The 16,407-nt window shown below is 36.5% G+C and overlaps 1 protein-coding gene across 1 annotated transcript; it reads left to right on the top strand.

Moving 5' to 3' along the window:
- The first annotated feature begins 5,565 nt into the window (after nucleotides 1-5,565).
- LOC122278417 lies at nucleotides 5,566-9,580 on the top strand. Its single transcript, XM_043088606.1, has 4 exons — nucleotides 5,566-6,471; nucleotides 6,685-6,799; nucleotides 6,894-8,938; nucleotides 9,041-9,580. Exons 1-4 carry the CDS (start codon nucleotides 5,566-5,568, stop codon nucleotides 9,578-9,580), a joined length of 3,606 nt encoding a protein of 1,201 aa, XP_042944540.1.
- Nucleotides 9,581-16,407: the final 6,827 nt, after the last annotated feature.

The following is a 16,407-nucleotide window of genomic DNA, read 5'->3' as shown; positions in this document are numbered from 1 at the left end:
GAAGTGCATTTGGAGGAGCAATGTTCCCTTCAAGACTGCATTTTTCGGTTGGCTGGCATTCCATGGAAAAATTCTGACTATTAACAAGTTGAGAAAGTGTGGTTACGAAGTAGTCAAGGTTTTATAAGATGAAATCTTCACTAGGCTCAGTCTTGCATGGATAATGCCTAGGAGGGTGATAGACTTATTTTCATACTGGAAAGGGATATGGGGTAATCATTACATTGTAGCTGTTTGGAAGATAGTGCCTCTATGCTTAATGTGTGTACATGGAATGAAAGAAATAGTTACTGTTTTGACAATAGGAAACGCTCTCCAGAGAGTTTTAGAGACATTTTCTTTCATACATTGTTGCTTTGGGTTTCTTCCATTGTATTGAATGAAATGAGTTTTAATGATTTTTACACTACTTTCCATAGCACAAAATTTGTAATTAGGCTTTTTTTTAACACTCCTTTTGTACTCGGGCTTTACTTAATTATGTAGATCAATAAAATCTTTTTCACTTATCAAAAGAAAAAAATTATAAGAAAAAGTATATTCTTAAGTCGGTATATTATTGAGATCTCAAATATAATTGTTGTGAGTTGTAAAAATCAATGTGACTTTTTGCAAATAGGCAAACACTGAATTATTGAATTTGCAATTAACATTTATTTTACTCATGTAGTATATTTTAAGTAAATATTCAGTTAAGTAAATAATATTTAAAAGTGAGATAGTCGTTTAAAATGTGTAATATTAATGTTTAATTTATATGTACTTATAACTTTACTTATAATTTTATGTGCAAAACTCATTTTATCAATTTTTTAATTCAAATTCTGAATTTCAAATTTTATAATATTTAGCATATCAATAGTTGAGACGTGGAACATTAATTTTTTTGTAAATTTTTCTTACGTACAATTAATATTTCTAAAACTTTTATAATAAAAATAGTATTGTCCTCTAAAAATCATCTTGACCAGTCTCAGGATTATAAAAGAAAAATTATATTCTCAACAGGTCATGTATAGTAATTAATTAACTCAATCTTCCTTTTTTATTTTTTTTATTTTTTTATTTTTTATCGGTTCAATCTTCCTTTTTCAAAGAAAAATGTAAACTAACTCAATCTAAACTAGCTAATAGGTACCAAAAATGTCCATTTAAAACTTCGGGAGTCTTGAAAAATTTTGAGAAAAAAGTACCCTTTAAAAAAAATTGCCTCCAAAATCTAAAAATAGATAGTTATATATATATATATATAGAGAGAGAGAGAGAGAGAGAGAGAGAGAGAGAGAGAGAGAGAGAGAGAGAGAGAGAGAGAGAGAGAGAGAGAGAGAGAGAGAGAGAGAGAGAGAGAGAGAGAGAGTTGAAAAAATGGAAAAATCTGACCGCCAATTTTATTTTTACAAATTTGAAGACAATTTTCTTTTGAAAACTCAAAATGTATATTTGTAGATCTTTGTGTGTACATTGTTTTTATTTATTTATTTATGAAAATAGACTTTATTGCATTTAATAAATCCGAAGTTACATATATAACTAATCAATATAAGAGGAATCAAGACTACTAGCCAAACTGCTCATCTGTTAGGGACTCATCCGTCCAAACATTTCTTTGTGGCAGATATTATCTTAACTTCTATAAACTCTCTTCTGATAGACGTCAAAAGAAAAGCACTCTAAAAAAATAGAACTAAACAATCCCCTGCCTCCAAATAAGGCGAGGTACTATCACCCTCCTTCCTCCAAAGGAGGTGAGGTGCTCTACTGTTATGGACACTAAGTTTAATAGCATATTTCTTTTTATTTTTAACTAAGACAGAACAAAAATCACATAGCAAAAAATTAAAAAAGAAAAAGAAAAAGAAAAAAAAGAACTACAAAAAAAATAAAACATTGGACTGAATAAAAACACTAGGCAGAAGGCTGAAGTGGCGCTTGAAGGACACACGCCACTCTAGGAGTCAACCCGACGGTCGATATTGAAAGCTTGGTTTTCCTGGCCCCAGAAACACTGAGTGTGGCGTAGGCAAAAAGCTCCTAATGCTGGCGCGTGGAAGCCATGCACGAATTTTCAACTTGCGCGTACGTGCTACACGCCGCTCCTCCTACCGCCGCGTTCGGCAAATTGGAAGATCTGCAGCCAAGGAACCCCATGGTGGGGCAAGTGTGGTCTTCTGGTCGCCGAAAAATCTCATATCGGTGTTTCTTCCTTATTTGACATGAAAAAATACAAAATAAAACAAACACAGAAAAACAACCATTGGGAAAGGAGGAAGAGAGGAAGGGAGGGAGGAGGGAGCCAAAGCTCCGACCCCTCTCAAACTGGCTTCATTTTTGGGTGAGATTTTACATTATTGTAATGCTCCAATGGAAAACCCAAACCATATGACTTATATTTAAAAAGGACTAATCAATAATACAATAGGAGTCCCATTGAAACTTTATAAAGAGTAAAAACTTTTCATTCTCAAACAATATGGGATCATCACATACCCTTATCCTTATCTTATGAGATATCACAATCTCTCTCTCTTAAATTTCCAATGTCCTTGTTGGGCCAATCCATTGTAGGTAGAACAGCTCAAGTCCCATATTTCTAATTGGGATAAACTCTAATACCATTTGTAACGTCTCAATAGAAAATCCAAACCACATGACCTATACTCCAAAAAGGCTAGTCAATGACTCAATGATACAATTGAAACTTATTGAAACTTTATAAAGAGCAATAACTTCACATTCTCAAGCAATGTGAGATTCCATACACCACCTACCATTATCCTTATCATATGGGATATCTTAATTATTTTTTGTAAGACTTCAAATCTAGAAATATTTTATCATAGAAAAAAAAAATCTCGCAATATTTTTATTTCTAGATAAAATTTATCTTTTTAAATCTTCATATTTATCTTATCTAATTCGTAATATATATATTCACCAATGCACACTGGGGCGGACTGCTTTGCCCAACCCAAGATCCAACTACGAGTTTTTTAACTGCAACAACTTAAATATATGCTATTGGAGCTGGAATTACCACGACTGTTGGCAGCAGACTCGCCTTCCAATGGATTATTGTTAAGGAATTTAGACTGTAGTCATTCAAATTACCAGGCTCTTATGCGTAAAAGCCTGGTATTGTTATTTATTGTCACTACCTCCCGTGTTAGGAATGGGTAATTTGCGCGCCCGCTGCCTTCCTTGGATGTGGTAGCCGTTTATCACCTAATAATCATCATCATCATATTAATCCAAGCATTAAAAAAAATAAAAAAACCAATTTTCTAACAAATATAATTAAACTGCACATCCTCATAGTAGGCCTTGGTTGGTAACAAAAAGTTTTGGAAAAGTTTTTAATAAATTTAAAAATTTCAAACTAAACATATTCAAATATAAAAAATATATATTATTTCAAATGTTAATCTAACCATTATCTAAACAAAAAATTCAAAACAACTTTTATAAATATAAAAAATTATGTTTTAATTTGAACTATTCTATTATCAAGCTGGTCTGTAGAACATACTATATACATCACATAAATGGTAACATTTTATTTATAAGATTTAAATCTCAAAATTCATCTCTAAAATCAAATTATGTCGTATTATGTATTAATGGTATAAAGACCTTAAAATAGCAGTACTCACTCACACAAACTTTAATATAAAATTTATAGTAAATAATTATTTAATTTTTCTCTATTTTTCAAAACTCAATTAATGATACATAAAAATTTTAAACAATATTGTCAAAATAATTCATTGTCTGAACAACTTTGAGACATGAATATGTGGGAAAGTTTGTAAGGTCCTTCCCTCTCTCTCTCTCTCTCTCTCTCTCTCTCTCTCTCTCTCTCTCTCTCTCTCTCTCTCTCTCTCTCTCTCTCTCTCTCTCTCGTTAGAGACTGAGACAGAGTAAGGTTTTAAGTCCCCTTGCTGGTGCAGGGTGGTTCTGTCTCTCCTCCGAGAGTTTGGTGATTATTCTCGTTACTCGTTTACTGATCATATCGGCCTTCCAGTTCTATGATGGAGGAAGAAGACCTTGCAAAGAGATGGGAAAGACTTAACCTGTCTACAACAGAAAGTGAAGTGTTAAAGATCCCTTCTGCTAGGTCTAAAAAGGATTTCCTGCATAGAAAGCACTGCATTGTTGGGGGAGTCTTGACAGAGAAAGGAATAAACAGCGAAGCATTCAGAACAACTATGTCGCAGATCTGGAGATTGGAGGGTTGGGTAAAGTTCAAAGAGTTAGGAGAACACAAATTTATAATCGAATTTCAACTACTGATGGATAACAACTACTGATGGATAAGGAAAAAGTGTTAGGGGGACGCCCATGGTTCTTTGATAGAAACTTGGTGTCTTTTCTAGAAATGGACGAAGATGATTCTTTAAATGTAATAAATTTTCAATTTGAACCATTCTGGGTCCAAATACATGGTTTGCCGTGGGGGGCAATGACAGACGAAGTGGGGTTACAGTTGGGGTCCTCGGTTGGCCAGGTCATAAGAGTGGACACTGACTCTGATGGGGTTGCATGGGGAAAGTGTATGAGGATAAGAGTTGCAGTAGACTTACATAAACCACTTCTACGTGGAAAGTGGGTGGAACTAAACAACCGTAAACATTGGATTTCTGTAAAGTATGAAAGACTGCAGGCATTCTGTTTCCACTGTGGCATTATTGCCCATAAAGGCAAAAACTGCTCACAACAGAGGGGTCCCTCCCAAGACTTTGATTCCAAGGCATTGCAGTTTGGCCCTTGGCTCAGGGCGCAACCTTTGAATTCGAGGATCTTCGATGCTCGACAGTATGGTGGCAAAACTGATGGCCTGAACCAACAGCAAAGACAGCAATCTGAAACTACCAGTGGTAATAACAAGGGCGATAGCAGTGGTAAGGAAACAAGGAAGGAAGAAATCATAGCCACCTTTGAGGATCTTAATAAAACAAACAGTAATGCTAAGGAAAATAGCACTAAAATGGTTAACCAAACATTGGAGGGTTTCAGGTATTCTAATTTTGGAAACTCCCTAGGGTCAGAGGCTCTTATTGATCCAATGAATGAGGTACCTACTGTTAACTGTCTACCATCCAAACTACTAAAATCTACAGAGAACAATATTTACAATGAAAATGACATACAATTGCCTGCTGTTGTTTTTGATTCACCTACATGCATGATCAGTGAACTGAAACAAAAAAAATCTAGTGTAGTCATGGATATACCTAGTAGCACGGGTGTTATGACCAGGCAGAGGGGGGCCACCTGGAAAAGAAAGGCTAGGGAGGGTCTCCAACCCATCCCTATGGACACGATTAGTAGAAGTAAGGGGAACAAGAAAAGAAGCTCGAACACTCAGTTGGAGTCACCTTTAAAAAACAAGAAAGCAAAAGAACACCAAGACTCAAGTGTTAACAGTTACAGGATGGTGGAGGCTGCTCTGCAGCCCCACCAACAGACATGATAGGTCTTGGGAACTGTAGGGGGCTTGGGAACCCCCAAACAGTTCGAGAACTTAACCTCTTAGTGAGGACAAAGTAGCCCGAGTTCATATTTTTAATGGAGACAAAATGTGGAAGAAAAAGAGTAGAGGAAGTGAGGAGAAAGCTGGGTTTCGATTGCAGCTTTGTGGTAGACAGCAGAGGTCTCAGTGGAGGTCTAGCTTTTATATGGAAAGACAGAATGGACTTCAGCTTAGAGAACTATTCCCAAAGCCACATTTCGATGAACTTGTCTCACCAGGAGAGTAGACAGCAGATAATGCTTACTGGCTTCTATGGTTCTCCTGAAACAGCTAGGAGAGGAGACAGTTGGAACTTATTGGAAAGAATTAGTCCTAAGGAAAACAAATCGTGGCTATGCTTTGGAGACTTTAATGAGATATTGTATCACCATGAAAAAGTAGGTGCAGCCAGCAGACCAAATTCTCAGATGGATGCCTTCAGAAGCATGGTGGACAGGTGTGGATTAAGTGACCTGGGCTATGAAGGATCAAAATATACCTGGAGCAATAATAGAGAGGGAATCCAGTTCACCAAAGAAAGACTGGATAGAGCCCTGGGAAACTTACTGTGGACTAGATTATTTTGTGAATGCAGTGTCAATGCTCTAGCAGCTCAAACCTCTGACCATTGCCCATTATTGATCAATGCAAGAAGAAGAATAAGATGGGGACCACTTATGGAGACTAAAAGAGAGAAGATTTTCAGATTCGAGGCAAGCTGGAACCTTCATGAAGCATGTAACAACATCATTACATCCAGCTGGTCTAACCAAGATTCTCAACAAGGCTTTAAGATACATTCAGTCATGAGGAAGCTAAACAAATGTAAGGACTCTCTAAAACTCTGGAGCTTAACTCTCAGGAAAGAAAGGAGGGATATTCAAACCAAAATGAACCAACTTTCCAAGATGCAAGACTCGAGCACTGGTTCAAACACAGCAGCTATCAAGGCCCTAAAAAAGGTAATTGATAAAGCTCTAGAGGAAGAGAATTTAAAATGGCAACAGGGGGCAAAATAGGCATGGCTCAAGGATGGAGACAGAAATTCCAAGTACTTTCATAGATGTGCAAACCAAAGGAGGAAAAACAATGGAATTCAAAAAATTGTGAAGGATGATGGCAATGAAACCAGTGATATGAGGGAAATATCTGCTTTATTCTCCCAATACTTCCAGGATCTATTTAATTCCTCAGACCCAAGGGGTGTGGATGAATGTTTGAGTCATGTCCATCATAGGGTGGATAGAGAAATGAATTCCAAGCTGTCAAAACAGTTTACAGCAGGAAGAGGTGAAGATTGCACTGTTTCAAATGAATCCTATGGGTGCTCCCGGGCCAGATGGCTTCCCTGCCTTGTTTTACCAATCTCATTGGGAGGTTGCAGGAGAGGATATCACAAAAGCAGCTCTGGAAGTCTTAAATGAAGGTGGTGAGATTGCTCCTATTAATAGTACATTCATTGTCCTGATACCAAAAGTCAAAAACCCCCAAAAAGTCCTGGATTTTAGGCCTATCTCGCTTTGCAATGTCATCTACAAAGTGGTTTCAAAAGTTCTCTCCAACAGGCTGAAGGAGATCCTTCCTCGCATCATTGCTCCTACTCAAAGTGCTTTTGTACCCGGGAGGATGATCCTTGACAATGTCATAGTAGCTTTTGAAACTCTTCATTCTATGTCCATTAAAGGCAAAGGGCAACAAGGCTACATGGCTATCAAATTAGACATGAGCAAGGCCTATGATAGAGTGGAATGGGAGTTTTTGAGGAAGGTCATGGTTAAAATGGGTTTCAACAGTAGATGGGTAAACCTTGTTATGCAATGTATCTCTACTGTATCCTACTCTATTCTTGTTAATGGAAACCCTCAAGGCAGCTTCAATCCATCAAGGGGAATAAGACAGGGAGATCCCCTCTCCCCCTACTTGTTCATATTGGTTTCTGAGGTGTTAAGCAGTTTACTGAACCATGCTGAAGTTTCCAAAGTGATACACGGTTTTCAAATCTCTAGAGGGAAGCTGAGCATCAACCACTTATTCTTTGCAGATGACAGCCTGCTCTTCTGCCGAGCTAATGCTAGAGAATGGTTCTCTATCCATCTTCTGTTAAACATCTATGAAGAAGCCTCTGGCCAGAAACTTAACAAGACAAAAACATCTATCTTCTTCAGCCCAAACACAAGGCCAGCAACTAAAGAATATATTTTGAGCCTGGCAGGTACTAGATCATCATCTTGTTATGAAAAGTATCTTGGTTTACCAGCTCTCATAGGTAGATCCAAGAATGCAGCCTTCAAGAGTATCATCGACAGAATTAAGTCAAGAGTAGGAAATTGGAAGGACAAGCTCCTTTCTCATGCAGGCAAGGAGATACTCCTCAAGGCTGTGATACAGGCCCTCCCTACTTACTGCATGGGGGTCTTTAAGCTGCCTAAATCCTTGCTGAGTGATATCAACAGAGTCATGTATCAATTTTGGTGGGGCCATCTACAAAATGAGAAGAAGGTGCATTGGGTGTCTTGGGCACAGATGGGTAAATCGAAAGCTGCAGGAGGAGTGGGTTTTAGAGGCCTTGAGTATTTTAATCTGGCTTTATTGGCAAAGCAAGGGTGGAGACTTGTTCAATACCCTACATCTCTAGCTGCTCAAGTCCTTAAAGCTAAGTATTACCCACAGCATGATTTCTTCCAAGCCAAGGTGGGACATAGACCATCTTTCATATGGAGGAGCTTCTGTGCTGCAAAAGGAGTTCTGTTAAAGGGCTCTATATGGCGTATTGGAAATGGTCAGAAAACTAGCATCTGGAAAGACAGGTGGTTGCCTCAACCTACTACATATATGGTTCAGTCTCCAATACATATCCTGCAGGGAGATGAAAAGGTGGAAAGATTGATAAACAGAGAGACCAAGCAGTGGGACAGGGGTTTGGTCACAGATGTATTTGATGCTACTACAGCTGCAGTAATTCTAAAAATCCCCATAAGCTCCTCGAGTATGGAAGACAAACTAGTTTGGCTGGGCACCAGAGATGGCTCTTTCACTGTCAAGAGTGCATATCATATGCAGAAAGAGGCAATTGAAATGCTCAAAGAACAGCCATCAGGAGGGACACAGAAACAGAAAAGCTGGACTGATTGTTGGAAGTTGCAGATTCCTAATGCCACAAAGACTTTCCTATGGCGTGCATGTCTTGAGTCACTTCCTACCATGCTCAACCTATCTAAGAAGAAGATAGTGGAGTCCCCTTCATGTCCCATATGCTGCAGGGAAGAGGAGTCTACCATCCATGCTCTATGGAACTGCAGTTCTGCAATGGATGTGTGGTGTCAGGGCCCTATATCCTTTCAGAAGAGCTCTCTGAGGGAAGTCAATTTCAAGGACCTCTATGAACATATCTCTGAGCAGTGTGATCAGAAGCTTATTGAAATGTTCTCAGTCATTGCAAGGAATATATGGTTAAGAAGAAAAAAGCTACTCTTTGAGGGGTCCTTTTTGCACCCAAACCTGGTCTTGAAACAAGCATCTCAATCCTTATAGGAATTCAAGACAGTTCAGATTGGAAAGGTGCATGCGACTCAAGTGGCCTCTATACATCCATCCGTGTGGATCCCTCCTCCAACAAATTGTGTCAAAATCAACTGGGATGCAGCTGTGAACGTGCCTCAAGATAGAGTTGGTATAGGTCTGGTAGCCAGAGACCATGAGGGGTCCATTCTGGTCACAAAGAAACTCTCACTATCCAGCTTGACAGAACCTGCTTTGGCTGAAGCCTCAGGAGCCTTCCATGCGGCTAACTTGGCAAAGGACATGGAGTTTAGATCGGTTATCTTGGAAGGAGATGCTTTACAGATCGTGAATGGAATCAACCACCATGCTGAAAGATGGGATAGAGTGGGTATGGTTTTATTAGACACAAGGGTGCTGCTGTCTAGTCTAGCTCAGTGGAAAGTATCTTTTGTCAGAAGAGGTGGTAACCAGGTTGCTCATGATCTAGCTAAGGAGTCCTTAGAACTAGCTGAGAACTCGGTTGTTTTGGTCACTAGACCTCCTTGTAATCATGTTCCTTCTCTCCCTTAAAAGGTGAATGAAAGTATATTGTTTCAAAAAAAAAAATAATAATTCATTGTCAAAACGCAACCTTTTTTTTAAGTGGAATAGAATAAAGCTGAGATAATTAAAAGTAATTATAAATCATTTGAATAATGATAGATGAAGGATTAATTCTTTTTTCGACTTATTATATAATTATGTTTTAAAATAACACTATGAGTAATGATATATGTATAAGTCCTTTTTAAAACAATGGTATTAAATAATGTTATTTTTATAAGTTTTATTTTATTAAAATGATATTTGAATAAAACTAACTTATGTAAAAAGTTGTCAAAATAATTATATATGATGGTATTTATATAAAATGGTATTATTTATATAAATATATTATAAAAATATCTCCAGTTTAAAATATAATTATACAAAAAATTAAAAAATATTATAAAACTTTCTAAAAGGAGAGAGAGAGATAGAGTTAAGAGAAGTTATGAAACTTATGAATTTCTTAAAAGATTCAACGATATATATAGGCGTACAAAGGGGACTGTGCATTTGATGGCTAGCTCACTATGCTAGTACTATACTAGCACTATGCACTATGCATATGTCGGCTAACTCACTATGCTGGTACTATGCTAGCACTATGCACTATGCATATGTCGGCTAACTCACTATGCTGGTACTATACTAGCACTATGCACTATGCATATGTCGGCTAACTTACTATGCTAGTACTATGCACTATGCATGTCGGCTAGCTCAAGGTGGTCATACAATTTATTTTACAACAATGTTATTTTACAACACTCCCCCTTTGGATGACCATATATAATGAATATGCATCGTTAAAACCTTGCAAAGGAAAATCCAGTGGAATAAAACCTTAGTGAAGGAAAAAGAGTACAATCAGTATAAGTCTTCAAGACATTACTTCTCTTGAAAAGTGCATGATAAAAGGTCTTCAAGTCTCCGCATTCCAATGTTCTGCACAATCTTCTTAAATGTTGCAGTTGGTAATACTTTTGTGAATAAATCTGCCAGATTATCACTTGATCGTATCTACTTGATTTTAATTTCACCTTTCTCTTGAAGTTCATGAGTATAAAAGAATTTAGGTGAAATATGTTTGGTTCTATCACCTTTGATATATCCTCCTCTAATTTGAGTAATACAAGCAGCATTATCTTTGTATAAAGTTGTTGGACTATCATTAATCACTGGAAGACCACACTTTTCTTGAATATGTTGGATCATTGATCTTAGCCAAATATATTCTCGACTTGTTTCATGAATTACAATTATCTCTGAGTGATTTGAAGAGGTAGCAGATAGTGTTTGTTTGACAGATCTCCATGATATAGCAGAATTTCCATAAGTAAATACATATCCAGTTTGAGATCTACCTCTGTGTGGATCTGAAAGATAACCTGCATCTGCATATCCAACTAATTGTGGACTTGAACCATATTGATGAAATAATCCCATATCAACCGTACCTCGAAGGTATCGAAAGATATGTTTAATGCCATTCCAATGTCTTCGAGTTGGTGCGGAACTATATCTTGCAAGTAAATTAACTGAAAATGCAATATCAGGCCGAGTGCAATTTGCAAGATACATCAGGGCTCCAATTGCACTGAGATAAGGTATTTCAAGACCAAGAATTTCTTCATTGTCTTCACAAGGACGAAATGGATCCTTCTACACATTAAGTGATCGAACAACCATTGGAGTACTCAGGGGATGAGCTTTGTCCATGTAAAAGTGTTTCAAAACTTTCTCTGTATAATTTGACTGATGAATGAGAATTTCATTTGGCAAATGCTCGAGCTGCAGGCCTAGACAAAATTTCATTTTGCCAAAATCCTTCATTTCAAATTCATTCTTTAAATATGTAGCGGTTCTTCTGATCTCTTCAGGAGTTCCAATAAGATTTAGATCATTAACATAAACCGCAATAATAACAAATCTAGAGTCTGATTTCTTAATAAAAACACATGGGCATATTGGATTATTCTCAAATCCTTCTTTCAATAGATATTCGGTAAGGCGTTTATATCACATACGTCAGAATTGTTTTAACCCATATAAACATCTTTGAAGCTTAATAGAATACATACTTCTGGATGTACTCAGATTAGAAGTTTCAGACATTTTATATCCTTTAGGGATTTTCATATATATGTCATGATCTAATGATCCATATAAATATGCAGTAACCACATCCATCAATTGCATATTCAATCTTTTTATAACTGCCAAACTGATCAAATATCTGAATGTGATTGCATCCATAACAGGAGAGTATGTTTCCTCATAATCAATCCCCGGTTTCTGCAGGAAACCCCGGTTTCTGCAGGAAACCTTGTGCAATAAGTCGTGCTTTATATCGCATAATTTCATTGCTTTCATTACGTTTACGTATAAATACCCATTTATATCCAAGGGGCATTACACCCTTTGGTGTTTGTATAATTGTTCCAAAGACCTCTCGCTTTTCTAGCGAGTTTAATTCAATTTCAATAGCTGATTTCCATTTTGGCAAGTCATTTCTACGTCGATATTCTTCGATAGTTCTTGGCTCAATTTCTTCATTACTTCTGATAATGTCAAGAGCCATTTTATATGAAAATATGTTGTCGACAATAGTTTTATTTCTATTCAAAATTTCTCCTGTACTCATGAAATGTATCGAAATCTCGTTATTTTCAGGTACCTGTCCCTCTTCAAGGGAAGACATTTCATGAAATATCTCTTCAGGAGGTTCTTTCTCAGGAGATTTACTCTCTTCAGGAGCATCAATTACTCTTATGGCCTGTGTTGGTATGGACTCTTCAGGAATACCAAATTCATTTTGTATTTTCCTCTTCCGAGGAATTTTGTCCTTAGCACCAATAGGCCGTTCCCGCTTCAGGCGTATCTTAGATTCGCCTATTGTTATTTTGACAACTTGTCCTTCAGGGACTGCAATCCTTGCTGGAACATTAACAGCAGGAATATATGATTTTACCACACCTTTAGTGTCAGTAAATACATCCGGTAATTGGTTTGCAACACTTTGCAAATGAATAATCTTTTGAACCTCTAGATTACATTCTTTTGTACGAGGATCAAATTGGGAAAGAGTTTTATTTTCCTAAGTAATTTCCTGTCATGCTTCATGCACCGACTTCTCATTACCCAATGTTGGAAAAATGGATTCGTCAAAATGACAATCCTCAAAACGTGCCTTAAACATATCCCCTGTAAGAGGCTCAAGGTATCTGATAATAGATGGAGAATCAAACCCAAGTCTACGTTGAGGGCCCATCTTTATACGTTGTGGAGGTGCCATTGGAACATATACAGTACATCCAAAAATACGAAGATGAGAAATATTTGGTTGCTGACCAAATGCAAGCTGTAATGGTGAATATTTGTGATATGCTGATAGTCTAACTCAAATTAATTATGCTGCATGAATTATAGCATGTCCCCAAGCAGAAATAGGAAGATTTGATTTCATGAGTAAAGGTCTAGCGATTAGCTGAAGCCTTTTAATCAATGATTCAGCTAAACCATTTTGAGTGTGTGTGTGGGCAACTGGATGTTCAACATCTATTCCTATTGACATGCAATAATTATCAAAAATTTGAGATGTAAATTCTCCTGCATTATCCAATCGAATAGTTTTAATTGGATAGTCAGGGAATTGTGCTCGTAGCTTAATTATTTGTGCAAGAAGTTTAGCAAATGCAGCATTTCTAGTGGAAAGTAGACAAACATGTGACCATCGACTTGATGCATCAATTAAAACCATAAAATATCTGAACGGTCCACTTGATGGTTGAATAGGCCCACATATATCTCCATGAATCCTTTGTAAAAAAGATGGAGATTCAAAAACAACATTTGAGATAGATGGTTTGATAATCAATTTACCTTGAGAACATGCAGAGCATGGATATTCATTGGGTAAGATAATCTTCTGATTCTTTAGGGGATGCCCATACGAATTATCAATTATTCGTCTCATCATTATTAATCCCGGATGTCCAAGGCGATCATGCCAAGTCATAAATATTTTGGGATCAATGCACTTCTGGTGCATTACAACATGTGATTCAATTGTTCTCATTTCTGTATAATACAATCCAGATGAGAGGGCAGACAGTTTTTCTAATACGAGATTCTGGCTCGAAATTATTTTAGTAATGAGAAGATGCTCTTTATCGTCTTCGTTAATGGTTTCAATATGACAACCATTACGACGTATATCTTTAAAACTCAATAAATTTATTCTGGATTGTGAAGAAAATAGAGCATCATCAATACAAAATTTGGTGCCATTAGGCAACACAATATAAGCTCTTTCGGAGCCTTCAATTAGATTCGATGAACCAGAAATGGTATGAACATAGGCTTTACTCAATGTTAGATTTTGAAAATATTTTTTATCCTTAAGAATTGTGTGAGTTGTATCACTGTCAGCCAGACATACATCTCTATTATTCATCTCAGAGATAGAAAGTTCATCAATAAGACTCATGATTCTACAAAATATATAAAACTTTCATTACTACAAAATATTGCAGAATAAAAATATTTTACAATAATATAAATGAAATACATTAATTAAAAAGGAACACTTCCATGATCAACTCTATCACTAGAATCTTCAAAGAAATCAGAAACATCAAGGCTTGTAATATCTTCTCTATCTATAGAATTTAAAGCATATGATGGTTCAGCAAAATTTGTTTCAAATTTCTTTGTTTTTTCTTTTATAGAAGATTGGTATAAGTCAACCAAGTGTTTAGCTGTACGACAGGTACGAGCCCAATGTCCAGTCATACCACATCTATGGCATCCATCTTCATCTTTCTTTAAAAATTTATTTTGAGGACCTTTGCCCTTCTCTGAGTTGAACCACTTCTGGCGGTACGGTGTATATCTATTATTATCCCTTTTAGTGTGGTCACTTCTAGGACCTCCACTTCTATAATTTTTCTTACCACGTCCATGCCCTCTTTTTCTTTGAAAAGATGCACCATTCGCTTCTGGGAATAATGTAAATCTAGTATCATTCACTTCAGGGAATGATATAGAACCAGTAGGACGTGACTGATGATTTCTTAACAAAAGCTCATTATTTTGCTCAGCTAATAGAAGACAATATATAAGTTCAGAATATTTCTTGAACTTTCGCTCTCGATACTGCTACTGCAGGAGCATATTCGAGGCATGAAAAGTAGTATATGTCTTCTCTAACAAGTCATCATCAGTGACTTTTTCACCACATAATTTCAATAGCGAGCTAATTTTAAAGAGTGCAGAGTTATACTCACTAACACTCTTGAAGTCTTGCAACCTCAGGTGCCTCCAATCATGACTAGCTTTTGGGAGGATTACAGTTTTCTGGTGTTCATATCTCTCCCTTAAATCATTCCACAAAATAAGTGGATCTTTCACCGTTAAATACTCAGTTTTTAATTCTTCATGAAGATGGTGCCGAAGGAAAATCATTGCCTTAGCACGGTCCTGCAAGGACCCTTGATTTCCTTCTTTAATTGTATCTCCCAGGTTCATTGCATTCAGATGGATCTCAGCATCAAGGATCCAAAATAAATAATTTTTTCCAGAAATGTTAAGAGCAACGAATTCCAATTTTGTAAGATTTGATATTTTCTACATATATAAATCAGGAACATAAGTATGTTTAATATTTCATATTCATTTTGAAAACTATAAAAACATATTGAAAAACTTACTTGAAGTAGAGGACTACTAGCTTCAAAATCGTCAGAACTTTCGTGCTGATAACGTGTTATAAAACTTTCTAAAATAAGAGAGAGAGATAGAGCTCAGAGAAGTTATGAAACTTATGAATTTCTTAAAGGATTCAACGATATATATAGGCGTACAAAGGGGACTGTGCATTTGACGGCTACCTCACTATGCTAGTACTATGCTAGCACTATGCACTATGCATATGTCGGCTAACTCACTATGCTGGTACTATGCTAGCACTATGCACTATGCATATATCGGCTAACTCACTGTGCTGGTACTATGCTAGCACTATACATATGTCGGCTAACTCACTATGCTGGTACTATGCTAGCACTATGCACTATGCATATGTCGGCTAGCTCAAGGTGGTCATACAATTTATTTTACAACAATATTATTTTAAAACAAAGAATATTTATATATCTATCAATTTACCCGATTTATTATACCAACTCAGAGAGGACAACGTATTACACATACAACCAGAAGGCGTTAGGCATTAGCTAAGAGACAACACAGTAGAGGCCATAGGGCCCACACGTGTGGACAGAACATTGACACAGGCAATAAACTGTGACGTTACGCCTCGAGTGCTAATACATATGTTGCACGTGCTAGTTTTGAGTTTATTGAAATACTAAGTGCTTGGTTGGTTGTAAAATTTATCTGAGTGTAGTTTAATTTTAGACTTTATTCAATATCTAAACACATTTAAATATTCGTTGAGTGTATTTCATCTCAAGATATTGGGACCTACAATTGACAAAAGTTAAAACCATCTATCCATACCATTTTTCTCTTTCTTTTCAAAAATCAAAAAGTACAAAAAGACAAAAACATCTATCTCCCATTTCTTTAATGTGTGGTAGACCCAAAGCCTGCTCAAGCAATTGAGTCCACTCGAACGAGAGACAAATGTGTGAGTTCTAGGTTATTCAATTTTTGTTTCCTTTGCATTACACGCATTTTTTTTTTATCTCGCTAATTAAATAGTATATAAATAAATAATAGAACAAAATATAGACACGATACTATTGTGATTTTATTGATAATTATTTTATTTTGTTTTTATAAATTTG

This window comes from Carya illinoinensis, chromosome 10 (genome assembly GCF_018687715.1).
Source record: "Carya illinoinensis cultivar Pawnee chromosome 10, C.illinoinensisPawnee_v1, whole genome shotgun sequence".
NCBI lineage: Eukaryota > Viridiplantae > Streptophyta > Magnoliopsida > Fagales > Juglandaceae > Carya > Carya illinoinensis.
The sequence above is the reverse complement of the archived record's forward strand: the minus strand, read 5'-3'. Positions and strand labels throughout refer to the sequence as shown.